This window comes from Triticum aestivum, chromosome 7D, assembly GCF_018294505.1.
Source record: "Triticum aestivum cultivar Chinese Spring chromosome 7D, IWGSC CS RefSeq v2.1, whole genome shotgun sequence".
NCBI classification, from domain to species: Eukaryota; Viridiplantae; Streptophyta; class Magnoliopsida; order Poales; family Poaceae; genus Triticum; species Triticum aestivum.
In genome coordinates this window covers 116,516,852-116,530,735 of record NC_057814.1, presented here as the reverse complement: position 1 = coordinate 116,530,735, position 13,884 = coordinate 116,516,852, and the positions used below count along the sequence as shown (strand labels likewise).

Here is a 13,884-nt window from a genome sequence, read left to right as displayed (position 1 = left end):
TGTTTATAGCAACCCCTCAGTATTTGATACTGGTTTAGTTGCTAAAGAGTAGTAACTCGAAACGGGAGTTGCATGAACATAAACTAGTTAAAGATGAAGTGACGATGTGTATTGGAAGTGGTTCCAAGATTGATATGATCATCATCGCACACTCCCTATACTTTCGGGATTAGTGTTGAACCTAAATAAGTGTTATTTGGTGTTTGCGTTGAGCATGAATATGATTTGATCATGTTTGTTGCAATACGGTTATTCATTTAAATTAGAGAATAATTGTTGTTCTGTTTACATGAATAAAACCTTCTATGGTCATACACCCAATAAAATGGTTTGTTGGATCTCGATCGTAGTGATACACATATTCATAATAATGAAGCCAAAAGATGCAAAGTTAATAATGATAGTGCAACTTATTTGTGGCACTGCCGTTTAGGTCATATTGGTGTAAAGCGCATGAAGAAACTCCATACTGATGGGATTTTGGAATCACTTGATTATGAATCACTTGATGCTTGCGAACCGTGCCTCATGGGCAAGATGACTAATACGCCATTCTCCGGAACTATGGAGAGAGCAACAGATTTGTTGGAAATCATACATACAGATGTATGTGGTCTGATGAATATTGAGGCTCGTAGCAGGTATCATTAATTTCTGACCTTCACAGATGATTTGAGCAGATATGGGTATATCTACTTAATGAAACAGAAGTCTGAAACATTTGAAAAGTTCATATAATTTCAGAGTGAAGTGGAAAATCATCGTAACAAGAAAATAAAGTTTCTACGATCTGATCGTGGAGAAGAGTATTTGAGTTACGAGTTTGGCCTTCAGTAAAAATAATGTGAAATAGTTTCACTACTCACGCCACCTGGAACACGACAGTGTAATGGTGTGTCCGAACATCGTAACCGCACTTTATTAGATATGGTGCAATATATGATGTCTCTTACCGATCTACCACTATCGTTTTGGGGTTATGCATTAGAGACAGCTACATTCACGTTAAATAGGGTACCATCTAAATCCGTTGAGACGACATCTTATGAACTGTGGTTTGGCAAGAAACCAAAGTTGTCGTTTCTTAAAGTTTGGGGTTGCGATGCTTATGTGAAAAAGTTTCATCCTGATAAGCTCAAACCCAAATCGGAGAAATGTGTCTTCATAGGATACCCAAAGGAGACAGTTGGGGTACACCTTCTATCACAGATCCGAAGGCAAGACATTCGTTGCTAAGTATGTATCCTTTCTAGAGGAGGAGTTTCTCTCGAAAGAAGTGAGTGGGAGGAAAGTAGAACTTGATGAGGTAATTGTACCTGCTCCCTTATTGGAAAGTAGTTCATCGCAGAAACCAGTTTCTGTGACGCCTATACCAATTAGTGAGGAAGTTAATGATGATGATCATGGAACTTCAGATCAAGTTATTACTGAACCTCGTAGGTCAACCAGAGTAAGATCCGCACCAGAGTGGTACGGTAATCCTGTTCTGAAGGTTATGTTACTAGACCATGACGAATCTACGAACTATGAAGAAGCGATGGTGAGCCCAGATTCCGCAAAATGGCTTGAGGCCATGAAATCTGAGATGAGATCGACGTATGAGAACAAAGTATGGACTTTGATTGACTTGCCCAATGATCGGCGAGCCATTGAGATTAAATGGATCTTCAAGAGGAAGACGGGCGCTGATAGTAGTGTTACTATCTACAAAGCTAGAATTGTCGCAAAAGGTTTTCGACAAGTTTAAGGTGTTGATTACGATGAGAGTTTCTCACTCGTATCTATGCTTAAGTCTGTCCGAATCATGTTAGCAATTGCCGCATTTTATGAAATCTGGCAAATGGATAAACAAAACTGCATTCCTTAATGGATTTATTAAAGAAGAGTTGTATATGATGCAACCAGAAGGTTTTGTCAATCCTAAAGGTGCTAACAAAATATGCAAGCTCCAGCGATCCATCTATGGACTGGTGCAAGTATCTCGGAGTTGGAATATACGTTTTGATAAGTTGATCAAAGGATATAGTTTTATACAGACTTGCGGTGAAGCCTATATTTACAAGAAAGTGAGTGGGAGCACTACAACATTTCTGATAAGTATATGTGAATGACATATTGTTGATCGGAAACAATGTAGAATTATTCTGCAAAGCATAAAGGAGTGTTTAAAAGGAGTTTTTCAAAGAAAGACCTCGGTGAAGCTGCTTACATATTGAGCATCAAGATCTATAGAGATAGATCAAAACGCTTGATAAGTTTTTTCAATGAGTACATACCTTGACAAGATTTTGAAGTAGTTCAAAATGGAACAGTCAAAGAAAGAGTTCTTACCTGTATTACAAGGTATGAAATTGAGTAAGACTCAAAGCCCGACCACGGCAGAAGATAGAAAGAGAATGAAAGTCATTCCCTATGCCTCGGCCATAGGTTCTATAAAGTATGCCATGCTGTGCACCACATCTATTGTATACCCTACACTGATTTTGGCAAGGGAGTACAATAGTGATCTAGGAGTAGATCACTGGACAGCGGTCAAAATTATCCTTAGTGGAATAAGGATATGTTTCTCGATTATGGAAGTGACAAAAGGTCCGTCGTAAAGGGTTATGTCGATGCAAGTTTTGACACTAATCTAGATGACTCTAAGTCTCGGTCTAGATACATATTGAAAAGTGGGAGCAATTAGCTAGAGTAGCTCCGTGCAGAGCATCGTAGACATAGAAATTTGCAAAATACTTACGAATCTGAATGTGACATACCCATTGACTAAAATTATCTCACAAGCAAAACATGATCACACCTTAGTACTCTTTGGGTGTTAATCACATAGCGATGTGAACTAGATTACTGACTCTAGTAAACCCTTTGGGTGTTGGTCACATGACGATGTGAACTATGGGTGTTAATCACATGGTGATGTGAACTATTGATGTTAAATCACATGGCGATGTGAACTAGATTATTGACTCTAGTGCAAGTGGGAGACTGAAGGAAATATGCCCTAGAGGCAATAATAAAGTTATTATTTATTTCCTTATATCATGATAAATGTTTATTATTCATGCTAGAATTGTATTAATCGGAAACATGATACATGTGTGAATACATAGACAAACAGAGTGTCACTAGTATGCCTCTACTTGACTAGCTCGTTGATCAAAGATGGTTATGTTTCCTAGCCATAGACATGAGTTGTCATTTGATTAATGGGATCACATCATTAGGAGAATGATGTGATTGACTTGACCCATTCCGTTAGCTTAGCACTCGATCGTTTAGTATGTTGCTATTGCTTTCTTCATGACTTATACATGTTCCTATGACTATGAGATTATGCAACTCCCGTTTACCGGAGGAACACTTTGTGTGCTACCAAACGTCACAACGTAACTGGGTGATTATAAAGGTGCTCTACAGGTGTCTCCGAAGGTACTTGTTGGGTTGGCGTATTTCAAGATTGGGATTTGTCACTCCGATGGTCGGAGAGGTATCTCTGGGCCCTCTCGGTAATGCACATCACTTAAGCCTTGCAAGCATTGCAACTAATGAGTTTGTTGCGAGATGATGTATTACGGAACGAATAAAGAGACTTGCCGGTAACGAGATTGAACTAGGTATTAAGATACCGACGATCGAATCTCGAGCAAATAACATACCGATGACAAAGGGAACAACGTATGTTGTTATGCGGTTTGACTGATAAAGATCTTCGTAGAATATGTGGGAGCCAATATGAGCATCCAGGTTCCGCTATTGGTTATTGACCGGAGACGTGTCTCGGTCATGTCTACATAGTTCTCGAACCCGTAGGGTCCGCACGCTTAACGTTACGATGACAGTTTTATTATGAGTTTATGAGTTTTGATGTACCGAAGGAGTTCGGAGTCCCGGATGAGATCGGGGACATGACGAGGAGTCTCTAAATGGTCGAGACGTAAAGATCGATATATTGGACGACTATATTCGGACATCGGAAAGGTTCCGAGTGATTCGGGTATTTTTCGGAGTACCGGAGAGTTACGGGAATTCGTATTGGGCCTTAATGGGCCATACGGGAAAGGAGAGAAAGGCCCCAAAGGGTGGCCGCACCCCTCCCATTGGACTAGTCCGAATTGGACTAGGGAGGGGGGGCGCCCCCTTCCTTCCTTCTTCTTCTCCCTTCCCTTCTCCTACTCCAACAAGGGAAGGAGGAGTCCTACTCCCGGTGGGAGTAGGACTCCCCCCTTGGCGCGCCCTTCTCCTAGGCCGGCCGCTCCCCCCTTGCTCCTTTATATACGGGGGCAAGGGGGCACCCCATAGACACAACAATTGATCTATTGATCTCTTAGCCGTGTGCGGTGCCCCCCCTCCACCATATTACACCTCGATAATATCGTAGCGGTGCTTAGGCGAAGCCCTGCGTCGGTAGAACATCATCATCGTCACCACGCCGTCGTGCTGACGAAACTCTCCCTCAACACTCGGCTGGATCGGAGTTCGAGGGACGTCATCGAGCTGAACGTGTGCTGAACTCCGAGGTGCCGTGTGTTCGGTACTTGATCGGTCGGATCGTGAAGACGTACGACTACATCAACCGCGTTGTGTTAACGCTTCCGCTTTCGGTCTACGAGGGTACGTGGACAACACTCTCCCCTCTCGTTGCTATGCATCACCATGCTCTTGCGTGTGCGTAGGAAATTTTTGAAATTACTACGTTCCCCAACACGATCAGCGCCGGTGGGCGTTGGAGGCACCGGGACGCCGGCGGCGCTCAGCCTCCACGAGCCCGGCACCCGCATATCCGGCGGCGCTGGGTAGTCGGCTTCGTAGAGGAGGCGTGCCTCGTCCTCGTGCAGGTGGCAGCAGCCGAAGCCGTTGGCCGCCGCACCGTCGCCTGGGTAGAGCTCGGCCATTGTCGTCGGCGGGGGAGAGAGAGGAGTGACGCGCGTCGGCGGTGAGAGGTCGAGAGGGGTGTCGGCGAGAGAGGGGGAGAGGGTTTTGTGGCGAGGGAGTGTGTGTTCACGGGCGAGGGAGGGGCTGCATTTATAGCCGTGGGTGGGCGGTGAGAGGGCGGCCGCCGTGTGTACGCATGGCGGGAGCGGGCGGGACGCACGTCGTCGCGACTTCACTGCGCCCCACGTGAGGCATCAATGGAAGGCTGACTGGCGCGGCAGCCTTCGCATTCCAGCGGGAACCGAGGCGATGCGTACGACGAAGGCGCTGAGTCGCTGACTTGGCCGGTCCGCTTGTTTTCGCGCCAACAACCGTTTCCACCGGTGCCCCCGGGCGCCCCCCCCAGCGCGCAGGGTTCGACCTTGGTCCGCCGGCTCCAAATTCGGTCCACAGGCGAAAAGTGGGCTTCTGGGGGCGCGACTGGGTCAATTTTTCTGCGCCAACAATAAAAAAGGGCCTTGGGCGGGGGGAGGAGGGGGGCTTGTTGGGGGCGCGGCTCCAGATGCTCTAAAAAAAAGAGGAAAGTAACAACTTGCAACTCGGTTAGCTGATTTGCCAAAGCCGGTTCTTTTTCTTTTTTGAGAGCGGAGATTCCAATATATGACAACAGTAACAATTTATGATTTCTGCAAGCAGTCTATGCGAGTGAAGCGAAATACTAAATCACCATTCGATTCAGTGTCATATCATGAATTATTCTATAAATTATCACAACAGATAATCCATAGATAATCACCACGCAGACCAGATTCAATTACCAAACACTAATTAACATGCCGTACTTAACAAAGCACCTGCTCCATGCAGCTTAGGGTTCGTGCCTTTCGCCGGCGCCAGCGCAGGTCCGCCTCGTCTCTGGTAGCCCTAGGGCCGTGGAGGCCCGGTGGATCCTGGCAAGGGCCGGCGGGAGGGCTCTGTTTTTAGTCATTTTTTCAATTTTATTAGGGTTTGTGTCCTGCTCAGGAAGGCGAGACGGCGGCGGCTCCCTGAAGATGGAATAAAGGTCTCCCCGCCTAGCCCCCGTTTCGACGGTGCGTTTAGCATCGTTGGTGGGCTTGTAGAGGTGTGTCTCCGGCAGATCTATCTTTGATGGATTTGCTCGGATCTCGTCGTTGTTCGTCTACGTTCGTGTGTCTTCGGTTTGGATCCTTCCGGTCTACGTTATTTTTCATCGGCGGCGGTTGCTGTTCTGGGGTGCTGGTCCTATGGGACCTTAGCATGATAACTTTCCGACTGTCTACTACAACAAGTTGTGCCCGACTCCGGCGATGGAGGGGCGATGACGGCGGCGCGCCTTCGGCTCGCTTCAGTGCTTGTAGTCATCTCTAGATGGTCTACGGATCTGGATGTAATTTTTATTTCTAGTGTTTGTTGTACTGCCATGATTGAAGATGAATAGATTGAAAGTTTTCCCGCAAACAAAAAAAACAGTAAGAGTTACATCATTACCTGCCAAAATCCCCAGTATATAGCACAACAATTATTAGACAACATAAACAGGTTTTCCATACCATAGTTAGGTAACAATGTTTTACCAAGACTACCTGCTTGGTTTTACATACCATAAGCAGAGTGGACCTGCAAGCCCTACGCTATGGTTCACCAAAAATCATGGCCAGTTGCGCATAGAGGGCCCGTTCGTAACATTCCCCTCCCAGGAAGAAACCAGCAGCAGCAGATGCAATAGTGAGCAGTACCATCCGCCCGTTCCTTGTCAGCACATTGATAATCTTCTCCCTATCAAAAGGATGTGCATATTAGGATTGTTTCATTTGAGTGCAAATCAAATAAGTTGTAGCTTCCAATTATTTACCTCTCAGCTTCAGCTTTAATTCTAGCTATCTCATCATTAATAATACTAGCTATGTTGCCATCTATCTCCACTCCCTCTTCTTCTAAATTTGCCAACATATGTTCAGCCTCCTTCACCTTCATAGCAACACCAGCTCTAGCTCCATTGCCGGATCCAGCCTGCTAGGGTTAATTACAGAAATAAAGTTGAGACGGTAATGCATATATTCTAAAACAGCTATTCATGTATGTTAGTGGATGCAACCGAGAGAGCATGGCTTGCAATTGGCCAACATTGTCCTTTCAGAATCCATGCTATCAAACTTTCAAAAGTTTGACCACTTGTATGCCTAGAAGCTATCAAGATTGAGTACATGAAGTTTATATTACAGTACTTGTTTTCATAAATGATTTAACAGTACAACTTAGAACATCATTAATGTAGAAGCTATAAAATAGGTTAAAGTTATATTTCGAGAAACACAAAATGTCACTAAGTTAAAATAAAACAGAAAGATGGAATAAAGGTCTTTAAAGGTAATTGCATCAAAACCCCTACAGAAACCATCTCCTAACAAGGGAACTAGAAAATTGCATCAAACATACTCCCTCCGTTCCTAAATATAAGTCTTTTTAGACATTTCAAATGGACTACAACATACGATGTATGTAGACATATTTTAGAGTATAGATTCACTCATTTTACTCCGTATGTAGTCACTAGTTGGAATCTCTAAAAAGACTTACATTTGGGAACGGAGGGAGTATATCTTTGTTATTGTCTGGGGAAAGGGCTAAGGCGCATCATATAATTTGTTGGTATATAAACCGTTTGATAGTGATACATGAGTTAAAGCAGCTATTCATGCATGTTAGTGGATGCTAACGACAGAACATGCATGGCTGCAACTGGCTAACAGTAGTCCTTCTAGAATCCATACTATCAAACTTTCAGAAGATTGGTCACCAGTATGTCTAAAGCAATCAAATTTATACTACTAGAGTGGGTTTGGGAAATGGGTTAACAACAGTACAGCAGAAGAACCACAAAAAGTCACTAAGGGAAACTAAAACGTAAGGATGGCATACTCTTCTTCACTCAAAGTAAATCAAACACCCACATATCATGGAATTAACGGTTCATCATATCCGCTGTGTAATCAATGTGCGAGCGGGGCCAGGGCCGAGCCCAACCACTACAGATTGCTTCAGTAAAAACTACTCTACTCTGCAAAAGCACCAAAATTTTCAAACTGCTCCGCAAAAGTACCAAATTTTTCATCTTAGATTTATGTCCATATAAAAGGGGTTCATCAAATCCACATTGTAGTCAATGTGCGAGCGGGGCCAGGGGCCAAGCCCAACCACTGAGTAATTATCACCACTTTTTCAAGCAAAAGTAACAAATTTAGCACATAAATCAAAGATAGACTCTGCAATCCGGCACTCATTGTACACATTTCAGTGGCAATATTCACCATTATTAGGCAAATTTATATCTTTGTTACTGTCTGGGAAAAAGGTCAGGGCGCATCATATAATTTGATTTGTTACTAGCATAAAAACCGTTTAATGGGGTTAATTTGGTGATAAAAGTCAGAACAAGGCAGTCGGGCAGCGAATTGCAGGCATAGTAGGTGGATCGAATGAACGGGGGCGGAATTAGGTACCTGAGAGGTGGGAGGCAGAGAGTCCGCCGGCGGCGAATAACGGGGTCCCAGATTCCGCCGCGAAGTGCTGGAGGGAGAGCGCAGCGCCATGGCACCAGGAGGAGGAGGCGTCGGCTAGGGTTTGGGTGCAGTCGCTTGCTTCCTCGATCGATCCGGGGCCTCGTCTGGGTTGTGGCAGCCGAGAGCCGCTGCCTTTTGTAGCTCTTCTTGGTGGACGGACTCGGATGGGCTGGCCGCCCGGCCTCTTGGGCCTGCTTCAGACCAACCAACAACAACGGACGAAAGAACGTCGTCCCGAGTGTTTTAAGGCCCACACCACAAAAGAAGCCCGAAATCCCAAAATCACTACCCAAGGAGTACTTCTTGTTTTTATCAAAAAAAAGTACTTCTGGTAAAGATCACACCATCTTCCGAGGCTACGACAAAAGATGCACATGCAGTGAGTCACTTGTCGCAACCTGGGTGTTTTTTTTTTCCTTTTTTCGTAGATTCTTTTATTCAAAGGACGCCAATAACTGCCACACGTGTGGGCGTTAAGGAATCTGCCCACAGGTTCTGTGTGGTGCCTAAGAGGACCAGCCCACACGTCTGTGTGTGGGGAAAACAACTAGCGCCCACATGCCTCTTTTTTTCCTCCCGGTCCCTCTTACACGCGTGCGTGTGGGCGAAATAGATAACGCCCACACGCCCGGTACGTCAGGCCTCGTACCTCGTGGTCCCGCACGCCCCACGTGACACTTTACCGCGCGCCCCGCAGTTGCCATGGGCCGGACCCTCGTCCATGTTCGTTTAAGTGCAGTTGCCATGTCGCTGAACTACGGTTGCCATGTCGGACAACTACAGTTGCCATGTTTGCTCAACTGCAGTTGCCATCTCAGGTCAAAGTTCCAGATTGCCCTTTTTTGGACAACTACAGTTGTTTCCATGTGTGGTCTGGTCTACTGCAGTTGCCATGATTTCAAAACTTTAGGAGTTGCCACCTACTAACACTAGGCAGTTGCCATGTAGCGCTACAAAAAAAGGCATGGCAAAAAACATGTTCGGGTAAAAGAGAGAGTTGCCATGTGCTCACAAGCACGCTAGGGCAGTTGCCATTTAAAAAAAAAGAGTTGCCATCTGCTTACGTGAACGCTAGGGCAGTTTGCCATGTACCATGCAAAACATATGGCAACTGACATGTTCGGGTAAAAAAAGAGAGAGTTGCCATCTGCTTGCAATCACACTAGGGCAGTTGCCATGTACACTGCAAAACGCATGGCAACTGGCAGCTTGGGTGTGGGAGAGGAGGCGGGCGTGTGGGCGAGATGGCAAACGCCCACACACCAGCCCTTGTGCGTCACTGAAAACTGGTGTGTGGGCGAACTGCTAAACGCCCACACACCGGCCCCTCCGTGTGGTAAAACGGATGTGTGGGCGACCTCTCTCACACACCACACACGCGAGTTGTCCTACGTGGCATACAAAATCAGCTAATTCGTGCCAAGATTCGTGCAGAAGTTACTGGACGGTGATGGAGGCGTGTGGGTGAGTTGGCTAACGCCCACACGTGTGGGCGTTACACTTTTCGTATTCAAAACGTTTTAATCTCTTAAACCGTGCGTCTAAATTTTGAACCATTTTCACCGTTGGATTTCTCGCGTCAAGATTTTGAACTAAATACCTTGTTAATAGGTTTTGATGGCCGTTTTCACGAAAAAACAAAGAAAAATCAGACAAAAAATTTGAATCGGAAGCAAGGTTCCGGCATAGTTGTGCCTCTCATGGAAGCAAACTTGTCCCTCCATGGGAGGCAAATATGTGCCTCTCATGGAAGCAAACTTGTCCCTCCATGGGAGGCAAATATGTGCCTCTCGCGGAAGCAAAAATACATTTTTTTTACTTTCCTGGAAGCAAATTTGTGCCTCTCGCAGAAAAAAAGGAACATGTTTTTGTTGAAATATGCCCTAGAGGAAATTATATTGTATTATTGTATTTCCATTTTCATAATTAAGAGCTTATATTTCATGCTATAACTGCTATAATTCTGGAATATGTAATTCAATAGAAAACTCATATGCACGTGTGAAATGATAAATACTCAAGTGTTGTTGCCGACCATGTTTTTGACGTGTGAAACTCATATTAGGGAGTAGTAAATAATAGGTTCCTAGTCTTGCCTCTAAGACTGGCTCAAGTGTTGTTGACGATCATTTTTTTCAGATCTTATGATATTGTCAAGTGTAACGATGTGTTGGAAATATGCCCTAGAGGTAATAATATGGTATTATTATATTTCCATTTTCATAGTTAAGAGTTTATATTTCATGTTATAACTGCTATGATAATGGAATATATATGTGATTCAGTGGAAAACTCATATGCACATGTGGAATGATAAAATAGTAAAGTATAGGTTCCCGGTCTTGCCTCTAGGACCGGCTCAAGTGTTGTTGCTAATCATGTTTTCCGAATCTTAGGATATTGTAAAGAGTAACGATAGTCCTACGACAACATTGAGAGTATGATGTTAGAAGAACGATCATATTGAATCGACCCAATCTTGTTTGTTATACTTTGAGATAATATTGGCTGAAATCAATTATTATAACACAGAGTGTTAGCATGTGTTTTTAGATCCTTGGACCATGAGAGTATCGTAGTCACTTACTACCATACGGTGGACTTTGGGGTTTCTCAAATGCCATTTGTAACACGGTGATCATAACGATAACTTACGGGTTCATCGAAAAGTTTGACAAGGGACTAGATAGCTCGAGAGTGGGATTTGCTCCTCTGACGATGGAGAGATATTCTTAGCGCCCTCTCGGTGTGATGGCATCCATCATCGTCTGGCCAGACACAGATGTCTACATCACGGGGATGCCGGAACACTTCAATGAGAAAAGAGAACAAAACTGGTAACGAGGATAACGGTATAGCGAGCATGTGATGACTCGGGAGGATATCGATGCTCCCCGGGTTTTGTAAAGTACCATGAAGCAAAGGGAACATCACATGATAACCAAAGGTTCACTCGAATGGCATTCGTGCAATCATAAGGATCGATATGGACGTCCACGGTTCCTCTACCAGTCATTGAACGAAGGGGTTTCATTCATGTCTTTGATTTACCGAACCTACAGGGTAACAAGCTTAAGGTAATTACGTTCTGCTAAGTGTTAGTAGGATGAGAGTATTGAGGATTTCGCTACAACTTTTGCTCTATTCAGCGACAAAACATGAACCGTCTCTTAAAACCATTTTCTGTGACGGTCCACCCTCACGTGTGTTTTCCTCCTGGGGCAGCGCCCTAGCCAACTTTGGCGACGTTCTAGCCTGGTTTTCGGCGACGCATTTGGGCATCACTATGCGTGACCATTTTTTGGGACGGTTCGTAGTGTCACATAAAGTGTTTGGTGTAACAAAAATGGTTGGCTGGTTAGAAAAATGATTTTAAAAATAGCGAGTTGGTGTTCAAACGTAGTACCTTATAATTTCTGCCATATCAGAGTTTATAACATATTAGAATCAAATTTTCAGGGTGTTAGTTTAGATGTTCTACATGTTGGGAAAGGAAAAATGATGTAGTGGGCTTGAAAACAAAGTTTTGGGTTTATCTAATGGATATTAGTTGAGATGTTCGTAATGAAACCTATTACATTCTTTTCGTTTATGCTATCATTTTACTGAACTATGAGATCCCAAACTAATTCTTAAATAAAACATGAACAGGAAAATATGATCAAAGATAATAATATAGCATTACAAAGTTCAGACATGGAACACAAATTTGGTACATCAGCAACGTCATTCCCAAAAGTATCACACATCACGAGTACGAGTGTTTGAGCATTAACAGGAAATGCAGAAACAACATAGAACTACTCTTTAGCAGATTGCACAGATTATCCAGTCATGGGTTTGACAAGGAGGATAACCTCATCACCTCTATGCTGGATCACGAAGAATAGCCTGTCTCCAACTGCCAACTTGGACAAGGAAATTAAATCCTTCCAGCCATCCATTACGATGAGGCGTCCATCTTTTTCTGACGTCGATTATAATGACCATATGTCAGCTTCAGGAAACATAAATTCTCATGTCACCATGTCGATCCATCTGATCAAGAATAACACGACTAGGGAGTCCCTGTTGCATTAACACAATTGTTACATGGTATTATGTCATATTTTAAATAACAAATGTTGTACAATGAATGCTGAAACAAATAAAATTATTACCAGTAGTTTCTTCTTTACGTTGGTCCCGGTTAGGGTGTGCATTAGTACCTTGTACGGTCCGGAACTTGGTTCATGTGCGTACCACCATATAAGGGTTTTAATATTGTTAGCAAAAATGACAGCGTATCTCGTGTATTTCCATGTACATGTGGTTCCAATAATGAGTTCCTTGTTGTAAACTATCTCCTTTGTTTCTTCTGACATCACATACTAAGCTGAGCATATATACATAAACAAGAATGAGAACATGCACATATATTTATAGTTAGGACTACTAAGAACAGGCAAGTAAACGCAAGTCTACCTATGCAAGGTATGTATGTCTGAGAACACTTACAAGGATGAAGCATTGGAACACTGTCCAATTCCACATCGATTTGATGTGCATGTGTGCTAATATCGAAGTACAGCTTCATACCAACTTGTAATATGTATACTTTGGCAAATTCTCTCCAAGTTGATCCAGTGAAAAACGTTACCCATTCAAAGTTTTGCACACAACAATAGAAAAGAAAGCCATGCTTTGTCTTAAGCGAGGCTTAGCAGAGGAGTGTTGAAATGAATAAACACCCAGTTTCATTAGGACTTTTTTCTTGCAAAGCAGGGGATGGACTGTGCACAAATGGAAGAATTGGAATAGTTACGCTTGCAAGTCATAAATAAGTACATATACCAATTGTCCATTAATTCATAGTGGCTTATGTCAACATGTTCACAAATTTAACAATGGCTTGCTCTTTTTACATACTTGCACAAAAGAACTAGATGAATTGACCCTCCTAGCATAGGTAGCGTTCCCGCACAAGTAAAGAAATCCTGGATGACACCTTTCCCAATAATATTACCACTACCTACACGGAGCTTTTAGTATGCATGATAGTGGGTTTTTCTTTATGAGGATCATCATCGGCAAGATTATCAAATTTTTCTTTAGAAACTTCATAAGACCATTTTTTATTTTTATGAGTTTTGAAAGCACGGACGGATTGTCTAGAGAACTCGCACTATGGGTGAAATAATTACTACCCTTTTCAAACTTAGACATGATAGCAACTTTAAGAAAGCAGACAAACAAACACGAAAATGGCAAACAAACAATATTTTTGTATTTTAAAAAAAATGTTTTAGATGTGGGGGAGATGAAAACGATAGGCAAATAGCAAATAAAGTAAATGCAAGGAGTTGAAATTTTATGCGTAGGTACTCGATAGATGTTGGTGATGTCTTCCTGGCAACGACGCTAGAAATTCTTCCTGCTACTTGTGAGCTGC

General features: G+C 43.4%; 1 protein-coding gene across 1 annotated transcript; it reads right to left on the bottom strand.

Moving 5' to 3' along the window:
• Positions 1 to 6,328: 6,328 nt before the first annotated feature.
• LOC123167018 (uncharacterized) lies at positions 6,329 to 8,554 on the bottom strand. The gene is made up of 3 exons (XM_044584854.1): positions 8,394 to 8,554; positions 6,746 to 6,903; positions 6,329 to 6,669 (listed from the first exon to the last, which is right to left on the bottom strand). Exons 1-3 carry the CDS (start codon positions 8,481 to 8,483, stop codon positions 6,525 to 6,527), a joined length of 393 nt encoding a protein of 130 aa, XP_044440789.1. The 5' UTR covers positions 8,484 to 8,554; the 3' UTR covers positions 6,329 to 6,524.
• Between the last annotated feature and the right edge of the window lie 5,330 nt (positions 8,555 to 13,884).